We start from the raw sequence: 17,667 nt of genomic DNA, 5'->3' as shown, positions 1-17,667 counted from the left end.
TTCTCATTGCAGAGCTCGGGCTCTAGGTGCACGGGCTTCAGCAGTTGTGGCATGTGGGATCAGTAGTTGTGGCTCGCAGGCTCTAGAGAGCAGGCTCAGTAGTTGCGGCGCACGGGCTTAGTTGCTCCACGGCATGTAGGATCTTCCTGGACCAGGGCTCGAACCTGTGTCCCCTGCATTGGCAGGCGGATTCTTAACCACTGCACCACCAGGGAAGTCCCCTTTTCATCTTTTAAACAGAGTTTCATTTACCTGTGTTACAGACTGTCAGGACAAATTTCTACTGTCTATTGTGTAGCTTGTTTTCCTGTACTCTACTTTGGTGTGCTTATCTTCCCTTGTACAAGTGACCCGTTTGCACAATTGATGTGAAATTCAATTGTGGGATAAGTATAACAAAAATGGAAAAATAACAAAGAGAAAATTGAATTTCTTATTAGTTAAATGAATTTTATATAGCAGCTGTGGGTGTAGTCATTAAACCTGAACCCATATTACAGGACTGCTTATATTTTAAAGAAAAGCCAGTACTATCACTTATGAGTGTAAATTAAGGGAAAGCAGTGACCATTTTTAAGAAAATTTAAATGTCAACACCATAACAAAATCCTTTGTCGTTTAGGGCAATGAATGGCCTTAAGGTATGGCTAAATAAGTGGGAAAATAATGTATTATTGACTCAGAGAGTCTCCTTATTGTGGATTTGGATGGATAACAGAGCATATTTCTACCTTCTCTCTTCTAAAACAGTTACCATGAGTCAAAATATCTTGATGCTGTTGGCCAGGTAGCAGATATGAAACTTATACACATTTGTTGAACTTTGACAATGTCTGTAAAGCCTATCTGCAAATGACATTTTTATAAAAATCTCATCTTGTATGAAAAGTACAACGTTTTGCTTTCTGTAATACTACTGCTATTCGCTACTCTTTCTCTGACGTTTGTTCATTCATATTACTAGGGAGTTATATGACATTTGGATTGAGTCAAACTGAGACGGGAAAATGCTTCCATACAGTAATATATTCAAAAGGAAAGGATTCCAAAAATCCTGTGGAATTAATGAAGCACTCTCAGGATGACCTTAAAACTAAAGTCTTTATAATGTTATGCGTAAGCTAAACTAATGGAGAAGGATTTGAATTTAGGGGAAGAGGACTCTAGTTATTTCCAGAGCCATTTTATATACTTCACTCATGAGTTTAAAAGAATTATGTGAGTTACAGGGTGGTTTGATTCAAAGCTCAAATGGCTGAAGTCCTTTTGGGCAAATAAGGCCACAGACAGGATTTAAAGCCACGCCATAGTTTTCCTGTATAGCACTCTGTGGTTCAAAACAAGCATAGCAAGTGGTTGCATACCAAATCTTAGGCTGAAGGAACCAGGGGGACAGGGCAAAATGGGTGCTTGAATACTGGATTAGAGGTTGCTATTACTCTAGTTGAATGCTAAACTTGACTTTGTGCAATTAATTTCAAATAGAATTGAAAGGAAAATGCTATTTTAGTAGGAATACCACATTCAAATGGATGGTCACTAGCCTCGGTGCTGCTGTTTTAATTCTGGGGAATAGCTGAGCTTTCAAAGGAGGAAGTGTAATGTAGTGGCAAGGGTCTTGGACTAGAATCTGGCCTAGCTTGTTAACAGAATAATTTTCTGCCCTCAAGTAAGTCATGCAATCTTCCTGAGTCTGTTTTCTTCTTCTTTTTGGCTGTGCCACATGGTTTTTGGGATTTGGGTTCCTCTACCAGGGACTGAACCCAAGCCCTCGGCAGTGAGAGTGCAGAGTCCTAACCACTGGACCACCAGGAAATTCCTGTTTTCTTCTTTAAAAGTGAGGCTAACCTCTGCTGACCTTTAAGTGTGGGGGTACAGTATGTATCAGACACTTAATAATTGTTTGTTCAATTTATTATCTTATTTATTGAGTGTCTCATATATGCCAGGTAATGTGCCAAGAGTTTTTATGTGGAAATGCTCTGTAAACTTTAAAGTGTTATTCAATTTAAAGGTGTGATTTTTTTTTTAATTTTTAAGCCATACTGTGCAGCTTGTGGGATCTCAGTTCCCCAACCAGGGATGAACATGGGCCAAGGCAGTGAAAGCCCGGAATCCTAACCAATAGGCCACCAGTGAACTCCCTTAAAAGTGTTATTATTAATCCACATGGTTTACCCATTGAGCCATCCCTGTCATAAAGCATTGGATAAATATTTCTCAACTGTAGCTGTAGGTCGGCATGAGGCTTGAGAAATTTTCTATTTTGTTTAATCCTTATGCAATTCTAAGACAGAGCTTGATGTTATTTTTGGTCACTCTGAGGACAGGAAAAGTTTAAAGGCACTGCAAATTGTGTTTGAGTGCCTCAAGGCCGAGCACTCCCTCATGTGAAAGCACTTACTTCATTGTGAAAGATACCAGTGCTTCATTTTCTCCTCTCTGGAAGTTTTGCTTTCCTATATGGGAAGTCACCTATCTCATTGGGTCTCTGTAGGCTGGGTAGTGATTGTTTCAGGGCTGATGAGGGAGAAGGGTTGGAGATTCAAAAATCTTCCTGTGGTGTCCTGTAAAATGTTCTGATAGTGCACTCCCTTATACAGTTGACCCTTGAACAACACAGGTTTGAACTATGCGAGTCTACTTTGTTGACTGGAAAAAAAAAACCGCACAACCTAAAAGTTGAGAATTATGTTTAATTTGGCAGACTTTCTGAGGACTTAAGCCCAGAAGACAGCCTCTCAGATAGCTCTGAGGGACTGCTCTGAAGATGTAACAGGGAAGAGCCAATTCTGACTCCATGTTGAATCTGTTTCTTATACTTTAACCTTTGTTTTTCGTTGCTTTTGTTATTATAATCACTCTCTATAGCTGTAAGCATACATAATGGCCTGCCATAGGGAACCCGGCCCCTCTGCCTGACTGTTAAACTAAAAGCCCTTTGTTCAACAGAGAAACATTCTGACCCTGCCCACCTGTGAATGGCTGCAGAAAAGAAGAAATTAACACATCCCCTCCTATTTTGCAAGATAAATGGCTTTTTTAACTTTACTTCCTCACCTCCTCTCTCTCTCTCTCTCTGTTCTATAAAAGAAACTGGCATTCAGATCCAGATAAGATGGTTTTTTGGGGACCCTAGTCCGCCATCTTCTTAGTCTGCCGGCTTTCCGAATAAAGTCACTATTCCTTGCCTCAACACCTTGTCTCCCGATTTATTGGCCTGTTGTGTGGGAAGCAGAGGGAGCTTGGACTCAGTAACAAAGAGGTAAGGGAGGAGCCTGGATATATGGAAAAAACAGGCAGTCGGAACCTCAAAAGATAATTAATTAAATTATCTAATTAAGATAATTAAATTAATCAAAAGATAATAAAGTTAATTAAAGAAAACCAGCCATCTGCAGGTAATGAATTTAGCGCTTTTCTATATATGGGAAGATGCAAGAGTCTGGGCTCATTGAAACGCTTTTCTATATATGGGAAGATGCAAGAGTCTGGGCTCATTGAAATCATCCCTTTGATATGCACCTTAACTATCTAGGGCCAGTATGGGGGGGGTTCTATCCTGGATCCCCTCGGGGTGCACAGGGGGGCTGCAGTAGCTGATGGCTTGTTGGCAGCAACATCCTTTGTTTACTGATATGGCAGGCAACATTCTTTGTTCACAACTTATACCTGGATTTGTTTTAATGGTAAATACTATAGTCTACACCATCTCTGGTTTATTGAATCCACAGGTGCAGAACCGCAGATATGAATGAACCATGGATACAGAAGAACCATGTATAGGGAGGGACGGCTATAAGTTATATGCAGATTTTCAACTGCAGGGAGGGTCAGCACCCCTAACCCTCATGTTGTTAAAGGGTCGGCTGTACTGTAATGAGAAAAAAGTCTATACAGAGGTTTGTACCGATTTTAAATGTAGAATACAGGAGAAACAACAGAGGAAATATTAAAAAGAAAAGGTAATGCATAAAGAATACAAGGAACAGGGACTTCCCTGGTGGCACAGGGGTTAAGAATCTGCCTGCCAATGCAGGGGACATGGGTTCAATCTCTGCTCTGGGAAGATCCCACATGCCATGGAGCAACTAAGCCTGTGTGCCACAACTACTGAGCCTGCGCTCTAGAGCCCTCGAGCCACAGCTGGTGAGCCCGCATGCCACAGCTACTGAAGCCCGTGTGCCTAGAACCCTTGCTCTGCAACAAAAGAAGCCACTGCAATGAGAAGCCCGAGCACTGCAATGAAGAGTAGACACCGCTCGCTACAACTAGAGAAAGCCCATGCACATCAACGAAGACCCAACTTGGCCAAAAACAAATAAATAAAAAGTAAATAAATTTTTAAAAAAAAGAATACAAGGAACAGAAAATTAAAGACTATGTCTGCAGGAAATATTACAGCCAATGGCTGCTGAGAGGCAGACAGAACAAAGGCTTAAAATAGGATTGTCAAGAAATGATACTCTGTATAATGAAATAAACCAGTTTTCAAATCCAAAAAAAAAAAAGAGAAATGATACTCAGTTGATTATTGGGCTTTACCCTGATTTTTACCTTTGGAGGTGTCAACTATTTCAAAGAAAATCAGAATCAGGTTTTTGGAGACCTGAGGTAGGACTAGCACTAAGCAAAATAATAAAGGAGTGGTTAATCTTTGGTATCCGTTTCCTCTTTGCACCCTTCTCAGCTCCCCCTCTTTCTTCTAGTTTCTCTGTGTCCTTCCAAATGCCTAACTTGTGCTTATTTCTAAAGATACCTTGACCTAAGTAAGCTTTGATCCACTGATAGAACATCCAACCTTTAGACCTTTCCATCCCAGAGTTTAGGAGAGATACTTCAGAGCAGGTGGTACCTGTCTCTCATCCTTCAAATCATGCCATGTAAGTGCTCTCCACATGAGTGCATAAGAACATGCCTGACTGCAAAGTCTGATTGCTTCCTATTACACTAATCTTGGTTCCTCACCTCTTTGGTATCTCATGTGAATGTCCATTGCCCTTGTTTTCTTTCTTACTTTTCAAGAAAATAAAGAAAATAAATAAACTAATTATCTAGCTCTTACATATAGTCTGACAAAAGTGTCACCTTACATATAGGGATGACACTACTGCTCTACATTTCTCTGAAACTAAAATAACTTTTAGTAAAATCATTTATTTAAATGATTTCCCCCTTAAGCTACTATATTCTGAGAGTATTTTATTTTTGCATAAATGAAGTTACTATAAATCTGTTTAACAGGAAATTTTCTCTTTATTGTTTCAGGAAACTAACCCTAAAATGTCTTCATTATTTGATCTTTGTTATGGTTTTACAAGTTCATTATTATTATAGTGTTATTTTTCAGGACTACCAATTTTTTAAATATTCTGAAATACGATGAGGCAAGAATATAGATTATTCTCTTGAGATACATTGTTGTAATTCAGCTTTTTCCATTGTCTTTATTTTTTTCTGTGTTTTCTAATACAGATGACATTATAATACTTAGAAAGATAGACATTATGAACACTGAAGAAAGAAAGGATGAGACACAGGACGATAAAAAGAATATCTCAGTTTCAAGACAGCAATCAAATGCTGATAAGCATCGCCAGCAGAGAGGTAAAGTATACAAAAAAATCACATGTGGTAAAAAGAGTCTGAAATATTTGTGAGTAACTGGGGAAGCAAATTCACAAACTTGGAGTGTGTTCTAAAGTTGCATTGTGTTGCTAGTTTTATCTTTCTTGGAAATGTATGCATACAGGATTGGTAAAAATTTATGCCATGACAAATGAAAAAAATTTATTTAAATTTATATGAGTTACTTCCTTAAGAGAGAGCAGGATAAGAATGAGAAATGTTTTGTACTTGTTCCCAAGCGTGTCTCGATGGTCCAGTTCCACTATAAGGAGGCAATACAGAAGGGTTAAGAGTATGGTTAATAGCCTGAGCACCATGGCATCCACATTTTGAAAAAACAAATGCTGTAGGGCAAAGAGAGTGCAGAAGAACATGAAGAAAGCCCTTTGTATCCCTAATCACATTGGTCAGTGCAGTGTGCATATTTTAATGTGAGCGTGCTGTGCATTGCCATAGTAGAGAAGTCTTTTCAACAATTAACAATCTCCATGGTCTAGTGAACAGGTTGGACCCATCTTGACATTGTGTGTACTCTGAGCCCCTTCCAGCTGCCTACCCATGTTCCTTACAGTCTTTGTTTGAATCCTTCAGTGGCTTAGCAGGTTCTGAGAAAAGGAGCGATGGTGGTTATTATAGGGGCAAAGCTGCTAAGAATGGTGAGGGGGCCAATCTCATGTTTCTGACTAAACATAAAATTGATCTTTGTGAGCCTTTGGAGAACTATATTCTCTGATCATTCCTTAAGCTGTCTTTACACCCAAATCAAAGCAGATGATTGAGGCAAATATTTACATGATTAATACAAAACAGTTTCTCTGCATCTCTCTTTTTTCTATTGGAGTATTCTTTCAATGAATTTCAGATAATATGTCCAACTTTGGTGGCATATGAAACCAAATTTGAGGTGCTGTATACAGAGAAGACTACTATATTAAGGTATACAAATAGAAATAGTACGGCAAAGACTGTTCTAGAGTTCACTGAGACTCTCAGGTGATATCAGATTAATGAAATATCAAAAGTTTTGCAAATACCAGTGCATAGCTTGAAAACAATGAGATCACAGGTATTACTTCTGAAAGATATGTTGAATTTACTGACTGAAAATACAGAAAATAATTAATTTTTAAAGGATACTCAAGATTCAGAAACAACATTGAGGAAAGAAATGATAAAAAGCCAACCCAAGAACCTTTTGGATTCAAGTCTGGACAAAGCTCTTTAAACAGGCAGCCTTTAAAGAAGCAGATAAATAAATACCAAGAATTAACCAATATAAAGGTCCTAAATTTAATATATTTCTTAATATTAAGGATTATTTAAAATTCTATTAAGAATGGGGATTGTTTCTTAGTACTCCCCCATGCTGCCTGAAGCATAATTTAACTTCAATATTTATTTTTCCTCTGTAACTGTTTTTTTTAAAATTAAGTTATTTTATTTATTTCTTTTTGGCTGTGTGGGGTCTTCGGTGCTGCACGCGGGATTTCTCTAGTTGTGGTGAGCGGGGGCTACTCTTCATTGCAGTGAGTGGGCTTTTCATTGCAGTGGGTTCTCTCGTTGCGGGGCATGGGCTGTAGGCGTGCGGGTTTCAGCAGTTGTGGCACATGGGCTCAGTAGTTGTGGCGCATGGGCTTAGTTGCTCTGCAGCATGTGGGATCTTCCCAGACCAGGGCTTGAACCCGTGTCCCCTACATTGGCAGGCAGATTCTTAACCACTGCACCACCAGGGAAGCCCCTGTAACTGTTTTAATAAACATTTATTTTTGCTATTTTCAATCACTGTTAGAAATTTTGAATTTATAAAATGCCAAAAGAGATGATTGGTTTCATGATTTGTCTTGTATAATCATTCTCATTTTTGTCCTCATATAATAAGAGTCATTGATCTTAAGTTTTAGTATAAAAACAGTAGATTTTTGTGAATGAATTGTAAAAACTAGAAGTCAGATGACATTAGTGTATGACATACATAAACTCTGGAACCAACAGATGGGACTTACTATAGTTGTACATTTTATGGTGGTAAATCCATCGCCTCTAAACTTGTATAGATGAGCCAGTCACTGGACAGAAATTTTAGAGGTGCTCATATCCAGATTCATAAGTTAACATTGATACTACGGTTTCAGCTTGCCCTATAAAGTGATTCTTCTTAAAGTGTTATGTGGTCATTTAGTAAAAAAAATGTTGGTTCTGGGAGCTTAAACCATTTTTGCCAAATTATATAAATGCACATTTTGGGGAAGGAGAACATGTTGTATATTCAAATATTTAGAGGATTGATTTAGCAAATATTAATTAAATGTCTAGTCTAGGCACTATGCAAGGTACCAAAACAGCCCTGCTTCAAATATTATATGTGGTGGTGGGAAAGAAAGATAAGAAAGAAATTTAATACCAAGCAGTTTACAATACATGTTCTAACAGGGTTATAAGTTATATATTGTGGTGATGCAACAATTCATTCTGATTGAGGGGATTTGTGAAAGTTTGATGGAGGAGATAGTATTTAATCTGTAAGGTGAGAAAGTTTTTGATAAAGTTTGGAAAGAAGGACATGAGTTTACATTACAGTATGAAATGCATAAATGAACTAAGAATGTTGTAAAATAGTATTTTCAAATTAAAAGCATTTTTCTATTTCTCATACTTTTCAGACATTTGAGACTGTCATTATAGCAGAACTCACTGGAAAAAAGTACTCTGCAATAAAGAAATGTATTAGGGCTTCCCTGGTGGCGCAGTGGTTGAGAATCCGCCTGCCGATGCAGGGGACACGGGTTCGTGCCCCGGTCTGGGAAGATCCCACATGCCGTGGAGCGGCTGGGCCCGTGAGCCATGGCCGCTGAGCCTGCGCGTCCGGAGCCAATGCTCCGCAACGGAAGAGGCCACAACAGTGAGGCCCGCATACCACAAAAAAAAAAAAAAAAAAGAAAAGAAATGTATTAAAATTTAAACATAATTATTCTACCAATAAATGAATAATAATTACAGCTTTCAATCATGCTTTGAAATTCTAATAAGCTAGTTTTGTATTTCACAACATTTAATCCTAATATCAGTAAAAAAACAATTGTATTTATTCAACACAACTCTTTTTGATAGGTTCTGTTGTTTATAAGGAAAGTTTCTGTTTTTGATAATTTCTGTTGTTTTCTAAAGGTAGAAATCTGTGGTATCCAATTTGATGAAATTATTTTTTATATAAACATTTGTAAAAAGACCACAAGTTCCTTTGGAAAGGTACTTGGGTTCATATGGGTCTTTAAGAGATAGGTCTCAATCCTTCCTGCTGACCCACTGTGTTCCCAACGCTAGTCACTTAGAAAAGAAAATGTACATGTGCATTCCACCCAATCTCCTTATTTATGTTTTACAGTAGAAAACCTGGAGTGTGACTATGGCTTTATGCTTTAGCAAAGCAGCAGATTTGTCATATTTTTTATTTTACTAAAGTTTCATGTGAATAATATTCTTTATGCCAATACCTCCCCTGTCTTTTAATAGTTGCATTCAGCTTCTGGTAGTTTTATACTACAAAGTCACAATGTCAGAGCTAGGGCATGTTTTGTTTGCCAGGCACTATTTGCTAGTGGAAAGCTTGATTTCTTAGCATGGTCCATATGACTTTGTCCACTTACATTTATGTAGCATCATAGAGATTTGTCAAGGGTTTCATTATTTCCATTTGACTGATTCACTCCACTGCCCTTTTGATTTAAAAAGTGAAAAGGTAGAAAGACTGAGTTGTTGTCGGGCCAGTTTACTTTAACAGTATTAAGCCTACCTTCTGCTTTCTTTATAGCTACCTATCCCCTCACTTATTTGTCTTTCTCTCTAGAATTAAGTATTAATTTATATAGAAGAGATAGATTATTTATTGTTTTTTTAAATTGAAGTATAGTTGATTTACAATATTGTGTTAGTTGATAGTTTCTTTTTCACCTGATCCTGAACAGGTGAAGAATAAATAGTATGATTTTGAACACTTTCTTGTGGTTCTAAGGATTTGTGCTACAAAATATTAAATATTCTGTCTCTCAACTAAAAAGTCATAGAATTGGTTGTTTCTTTAGGTAAAACAGATCCAGAAAATGGTAGGTAGATTATAACCTTGGAATATATTCAAATTCACAAAGCAATTAATTTTCCATATTTAAAACATTTTATTAAAGTTCTATATGCGTAATATTCTTTGTGCCAATGCCATGAGAGATCTGAGCTTTCTACATATTAGTTCTGAAAACTGTTTAGTCTTTAAAAGTAGGGGCAGTGGAATTCTAAGAAAAGAGTTGCCCATAGAAATGGTCTTAACAAAATATCATTATGAGTTAATGAAATCAATAGGGTATATGTTTTATTTGTTTTTCAAAATTGCGGTTCTTTGCAGGACACGTGCAATGAAAATTCTAAAGCCCAAGCAGTGATGAATCAAGGCCAATCAGAGAGGAGCCAGCATCAATCAGAAGGATCTCAAGGCCAATCAGAAGAAAATCCACACTATTCAGAGAGATCTCGAGGCCACTCAAAGAGATCTCGTGGCCAAGCAGGGAGATCTCATCATCAATCAGAAAGATCTCGTGGCCAAGAAGAGAGATCTCGTGGTCAATCAGAGAGATCTCGTGGTCAATCAGAAAGAGCTCATGGCTGATCAGAGAGAGTTCATGGTCAGTCAAAGAGATCTCATGGCCAATCAGAGAGGTCTCGTGACCAATCAGGGAGATATCAAAGATACTCACCAGTAGAAATTAAGTGTGAATTTAACAGGTAAAAACATAATGAGTACTTAACTATTAATGTGTTGAGTGATGTGGAAATGTAAAGGCATGCTTTATATATCTATATTTTAATGGCTAAATATATATTTGTTAAAACAGAATTGAACTGGGACAAAGATATTAATAGAATAGAGGTGATGTATTCATGGCATCAATATTCTTTCAACTTACTGATGCCCTCTAACTATCATCCAGTTTCCCAGTTACCCTAATTAAGTTGTTCCATCTAGGTCAGCTTCCCTGGAAGAGCTCCAAAGTACTCAATCTTTCCTACTGAGCCTTTCCCACAATCAAAATATATTGACTCAGTGTCCCATTCTCTTTGAACTTTCCAACCTGCTAGGCTAGCTAATCTAACAATGAACTATGCTAGATTGATAATATATAACCTCTGATAATGAATTCCTCTGTTTCCCTCCTCTACCTCCTTTCTAAAGAGTCTTCAGGGAGCCCTCAGCAGACAAATAATAGGTGTATCTTCGGGCAGCTGAACTTTTATGCTTTCCACAAATCAGAATATAGGAGAGGTCTAGCTTATGCATAGTTGCAACCCCAACCTAAATATATTTTGAATATTGTGTATATTCACTATTGCCTTATAAAACTGTTAGGCTAGGTCTGTCCACCCTAACAAAAGAACCAGAGAAATTTAACAGTATTGCAGATTGTTTGAGTTTTAAAAACCTCAAGACATTTTTATTGTAATTGGCTAGGTAATTGAGTAAAAACATTATTTTTAATTTAAATTTCTCAGTGATTACCTTCATTTTGCATTGCCTATAAATGTCTAGTCAAATACTTTAGCTCATATTAACTGCATAGAGTTGCAGTTTTCAGCTAAAAAAATTATTTCCAAAATGTATATGTGGGTTATTTTGTATATAGACAATGTCTGATGTAGGCACCGTTTTAATGCTAAAGGCCCCACCCTACTTATATTAGCAGTATACAAACAGTTTGCTATAAAAAAATTAACATATGTTTAACACTGACGATAAGCAATTATTTCTACATTTATCAGGGATTTTCATGTTTTGCTTCATTTTACACATCCATTTTTGTTTGTCAAGTGGTATAACACTTCCACTAAGGCACTGAAATTCCACTTACTGTTTTCCAATGACATATTCTGTCATTTTACAAGTGCATTTTAAAATATAATGAACAGGGCTTCCCTGGTGGCACAGTGGTTGAGAGTCCTCCTGCCGATGCAGGGGACGCGGGTTCATACCCCGGTCTGGGAGGATCCCACATGCCGCGGAGCGGCTGGGCCCGTGAGCCATGGCCGCTGAGCCTGCGCGTCCGAAGCCTGTGCTCCGCAACAGGAGAGACCACAACAGTGAGAGGCCCACGTACCGCAAAAAAAAAAAAAAAAAAAAAAAAAAAAAAAAAAAATATATATATATATATATATATATATATAATGAACAATTCTGATCAGTTTTTTCTCCTTTATCTTCTATTATTTTAATTTTTTTTGTACCCTTAGTACAAGTAAGTAATTCTTGCTTGGTTAAAGTTATCAAAAGTAGAGGTCTTACTAAAGAACACATAAAGTAGAGAAAATTAATGTACTTTGATAATTGATCCCTTGGAGATTAATTCTTCTACTCCATAACTTTCCATTCTAATATATATATAGGTTGACCAGTTAGGTTTAATAATATCCTTAAGACCTGGAGTTGGCTTATGCACCACTCAGGCTAGCTTCACCAGAAGACAAAGACAAACCAGAAATGCTAAACTTCTGCCTTAATTTTTAAGGCATTTCTACCTTAAAAAAAATAAGTCACCAATGTAGAAGCCCAGTGTGGTCTGAACAAAAGACAGGTAAGTAGGCAAGTGTCTGGAATAAAATATGGTAGCATATTAGGAATATTGTTTATTTATGGGGACTTACAATGACTTTTTTCAATGTTGAAAAACCAGTATGATTCTTTAAAATTCTAAAGAGGATTTATTATTGTAAACAAGGTGTGAATTCGTATTTTTAATGCCCCCAAGATACCTGATAACAATTTCAGCTTTTGCTCCTTTTTCCTGATTTGGTAATTATATCCACAGTCAGATGTCTTCCTTGGCTAGAGTAATATGTAAATAGTGAGGCTTAACAAAATAAAAACTTTTTTGTAACCTCCGCTAAGTAGCTTACAAGAAATGAGTGGCAAAATCTGTATATCTTTGCATTAGCTGGGCTGTCTACCTGATGAAAGCTTTTCTAAACACAGAAAATAGCTTCAGAGGAAATGAGTTGCTTAGTTTTGGAGTGCTTGCCATTTAAACTCCAATTATAGAGTGATAACTGGTATATCTCATTACTACTACATCATTCCAAGTAATTCTTGAAGTAAATTCAAATCTGATTATAATCAACAAATCAAATCTTTGGATCTTTCCAAATAAATGATTGCTTTTTAGAGTATCACCATTTATGATTCATATCAGGACTTTTGCAAAGAAAACATGGCATGAATACTTACGGAAACAGAAGCAGCAAAGAAATGATACAATGAACATGAATCGAAGTGTAAGTATCAGCACTTTCAAATTTATAGCAGAGAAACTGTGTGATTTTAGATTTTCATTTGAATAGGCTGTCTTCCTGCATCTTTGTTGGCATCTACTTCTATTGATGATTAATATATTTTAAAACCTGTTTACCAACATCAAATGTAGGAAGAAGCCACATACGTCATACATGTCTTCATGAGTCAAGTGTTTCCAGCCTTTTGGATAATTGCTTGCCCAAAAAAGTTTCCTGCTCCTCTTCCATTACCCTCCATCCTACCTTATATTATTTAGATTCTAAGTGGGCACTAGACAAAAATGAGAAAGCATGATACAAATAAAACTTATTAGTAGCACATACGTAGTATTTTAAACAATCTTTTACAACCGTTGAATCCTCAGGACATTGTCTTTATTTTACTATTTATTTACTGAAGATCTATGAACAGCAATTACAAGAAATGAAGTAAATAGTATATTGATCAAGCCAATTAAGTCCATTTTGCTGGAAACTTCCGTCTTTAATACAGAACATGTGTGTTTGACATAAGTATTTAGATGAAATTGAGTAGATGTAGCTCCTACATGAAACACCTAATACTTATCCCTACACATGACACTCTGGTATTTCTTCCAATACTTCTACCTGCAGGAAAAGACAGGCTAGCTTAAATAGTAATGTGATATACTGTAAAGAGGTCTAGTCTGGGTCTCAGAGAGTTGGCTTCCCTGTCTGGCTAATCTACTTACTAGCTGTGTGTATGACCATGAGCAAGTCACTTCCCCTGCTGTAAATCTTAGTTTTGTTCCCCTGTAAATGAGATTAGAATGAAAGATATCTATGAGATGGTTAAAGAAATCTAAGTATTATGGTCTAGTAGTTAATGACAGGGGCTTTGGATTCACACTTGGATAGAATCATGTTTCTACCACTTAATTTCATATTTAATCAATTCTAAGACATGCTTTTTTTCAGTTTTCAATATCTCTGAAATCAGGAAATGTCTTGCATTTAATGGTATAGTTAAATTGAAAACTTAAAATCTTTTTAGTGGTACATAAAATAACAGTACATGTTACAATCATGGTATCTTAGATTTGATGAAACATGGTAGCTGAGGAACCTTGGGCAAGCTCCTTTGAGCCTGTTTTCTCAGCTACAAAATGGGAACAATATTGGCCTCATAGGTTGTTGTGATGATTAATTGAAATATATGTAAACATTTTAGGCTAGAAACAGGATTGCGGTAAGCATTCTATACATTGGAATTCTTATTATTTTATCATTACTATGATGATGATTACATAAAATTATTCATTATAATCATTCCTTCAGTGTTCATTGTGGCAATATTAACATGATAACCGTAAAAGTTCTTACATTCTAATTAATTTTATGTGATTCAGTTTATATATATATATAAATATATATACACACGTATATATACACACATACCTATATATGTATGTATACACACTCGTTCATTATTGAAGGGATTTTCAATGTGAAGTGAGAAATCCCCACTGGAATATAGGGGCAAATATGGATATTCTTTAAATAGGAACAAAACCTCTAACAGGCTTCCACATACAGTTAAAACCTCGCAGGTGTTTCTATTTGTCCATTCATTTCTTGAATCTGACTTCAATTCCTACCTTTCTATTAAATTTTACTATCAAAAATTTATTACTTTCTTGTCAAATTCAATGGCCTTTTCTCAGTCCCCTTCTTCCTCTAGTTCTTTGTAGTATTTCATTTATTCATTTGGCAGTTATTGAGCTCTTATTATTTGCCAGAAATGTGCTATGTACTTGAGAAAGAATCTTTACTAAGAAAGTAAGAAAGAAAGGAAGGAAGGGGGGTGGGAGAGGGAGAGAGAGAGAGAGAGAGAGAGAGAGAGAGAGAGAGAGAGAGAGAGAGAGAGGAGCATAGTATAAATACTTAGAGGTACGCTCAAGGTACTATGGCAGCATGGGGGAGAGAATCCCAAACGAGCTAGGGAAGTCCAGGAGCATCCTAGAGGAGATAGTGTTTGAGTTGAGTCCTAGAGGCTGAGGAGTAAGCAAAGCAGAAAAGGTGGAAAAGGCATTCCACTCAGAGGAAACATCATGTGTAAAGGTATAGGAGTGAAAGAAAGCATAGCATATTTTGTAAACTGCAATTAGCTTAGTTTGGCCAGACTGCAGTGGTTTTTAAACTGTGTACTTCAGAGTTCTAGGGGTTGTGAAGAGGTGCCTCAGGAGTCAAAGAAGGCAGTTTTGCTTTTCAGTATTTTACATATTGGGATACCAAGTAAGATTCTGTTGGAACTAGGGATTCTTTCACTTTAAAAATTAGTTTGAAACTCATTGAGCTCAAGTGTAGAGTGTGTGGGCAGAACTGTTGAGGGGTGAGAGTGGAGAGGTAGAGTCAGGAGCCAGATCATGGAGTATGGGCCATGCTAGGGTAGGGATTCTATACAGAGAGCAATGCAGAACTACTAAGAGACTTTAAGGAAGGAAATGGCATTGACCAACTTATTTTAGAAATAATCACATTAGCTAATATCTCTCCCAGTAGTTTCCAGTTCTAATTCCTACCCCTTTTTTCTGTATTTCCATGGCTCCTATTCTCACTTCTCCAACTTTGGCTTCTCTACCACCTACTTTAAGCTCTTGGATAATCTGCCATGATTACTACTGGTTTCCATATACATTATACATCCATTCTAGTGGCATTCTTATCTTTCTTAAGTTCTTGGCAAGGACCCTGTTAATTAGTGTTGCCAGTAGAGTATGGGGTAAGGGTATGTGAGGCTCTGTTTAACTCATGGAGTCATTGTCATTAGACACACATGCGTCTTGAATTCAAGGCTGCCTTCAGTAGCATGTTTACTTGTAAACATGAATATATGCTTCCAACATAAACATGAACTTTTAACAAGAAAATATTTGCTCTGCAAACATTAACTTTTAAGAATACCTCCATGTGCTATTCTGCTTTTATAATCTACTGGCACTACAGATTTCTTGGCTGCTGTATTATTTGTAAGGCTCTTAATACCAAATCCACCTCCAAACTGTAACTATGGTTAGGACTTCATATAAAAACAGCTGGACCACCAAATACCAGCTATATATAACTGGATGCACTGAAACCAGTTTAGTTATGGAGTGACCTGGGCCAATTAACATTTGAATGGAATGTTTTGATTATGCTTTGGTTTTTCTCAGTGACCACACGTAGGTGTAAACTATGTTGTCACAAAGTAATGACATGAATAAAGGATTTAAGTTAATTATTGAAAAAAAATCCTAACTTTCACTTGAGAAGTCTGTTGGGGTAGAAGTGAGACTTTCTAAAATTAAGTTGTTAAGATAATACAGTTCTCCTTCTCACTTAGCTCAAGGTCACTTGTGACTCAAGGTCACAAGTCTATTATGTAAAGATTATAAGGACACCTTGTGGATTTTATCTACAGTCATTATGTTTCTCCTTGATGCAGACAAGTAGTGTGTGTATCCAGGCTATATCTAGATCTTGAGAGTTTTCTTCTGGGTCACTACTAGAAGTCATTTGATCTTTCTGAATCTCTGTTTCCTTATTTGTTACATAAGGGGGTTGGACTGCTTGATCTCTAAGGGTCCACTGTCTTTGACATTCTTGCATCTGTGAATAGGGGAGAAAAATCTGAAATTGAATGTTAGATTGAGGATCAAGCAAAAAGACTATTGTCACTGAAATGTTAGTCAATTTAAAGTATAGAAAATAAGCACCTATGCTGAGTAAGGAAAGCTTTGGCATGATTGGTTTCAACCTTTCCCATTTAGATATCACTGGAAAATGATTACATCACCTATGAAAACTTTCGAAGACGTAGAAGGTAATTGCAGACAGACATCTGTACTACTAAACTTAATTCGTTTTAGGAGAAAAATGAAACAAAAATGAATAAATATAACTTCTAGTAGGGGCCTCTAGAATCTGATTCTGAACAATCCATAAAATTTCTGTAAACAATCCTAATGTAGAACCAGAAAATTGTGGCTCGATTTTATCTTTACGTTTGAGATTCCCCTGCATCATTTTCCTATGGTGAGTATAAATGTCTTGATGTTGTGTCCTTTCTACTTAAGGCATGCAAGAATTGTCACCTGGAAGAATTTGGTGCCATTCCTCATTTTCAATCTTAAGATTAAAATCCTTCTTCTCTTTAATAATAATATATATTAAGTAAATTTCAATATTCCAAATGATCTTACCTTTAATCATGGAGGACTTTGGCCAGTGATTGATTATCAGGAGCATTTGTGTATCCTTTCAGAACTACAGCAGGGAAGGGAAGAATGCTATTACACTCCCTTTAAAATGGGTCTAACCAAAGGCATCTGTGGAAGGGTTGAAAGAGCTGTGGACATAGAAGCAGATTAATAATAATAGCTAGCATTTACTGAGTGCCTGTTATGTGCTAGGCACTGTGCTAAGCACTTTTACATTTGTGATTTAATTTAATCCCCAACAATCCTGTGAAGTAGGTATGAACATTTCCATATTACAGATGAATAAAATCAGCTCGATAGAGTGTATTGATTTTCTTGAAGTCATACAACTAATAATATAATTCAAATTTTGAATAATACGTTCAAATTTGTCTTGTGTGGCTACAAAACCTGTGGGCATTCTATTCTACGATACTGTCTCTCTACAAGTACAAGTAAAGATGAGGTTAAATTCTTTAAAAGCCTAGAGTATTAGTTTTCTACTACTGCT

At 36.7% G+C, this 17,667-nt stretch overlaps 1 protein-coding gene across 1 annotated transcript in view; it reads left to right on the top strand.

Moving 5' to 3' along the window:
- LUZP4 (leucine zipper protein 4) overlaps positions 1–17,667 on the top strand; it is a 68,913-nt gene that overhangs the window by 35,587 nt on the left and 15,659 nt on the right. The window contains 2 exon segments of the mRNA XM_067023155.1: positions 5,476–5,612; positions 10,022–10,398. Coding sequence (XP_066879256.1) covers positions 5,476–5,612; positions 10,022–10,398 — 514 coding nt within the window.

This window comes from Kogia breviceps, chromosome X (assembly GCF_026419965.1).
Source record: "Kogia breviceps isolate mKogBre1 chromosome X, mKogBre1 haplotype 1, whole genome shotgun sequence".
Taxonomy (NCBI): domain Eukaryota; kingdom Metazoa; phylum Chordata; class Mammalia; order Artiodactyla; family Physeteridae; genus Kogia; species Kogia breviceps.
This window is presented reverse-complemented; position numbering and strand designations above follow the sequence as displayed.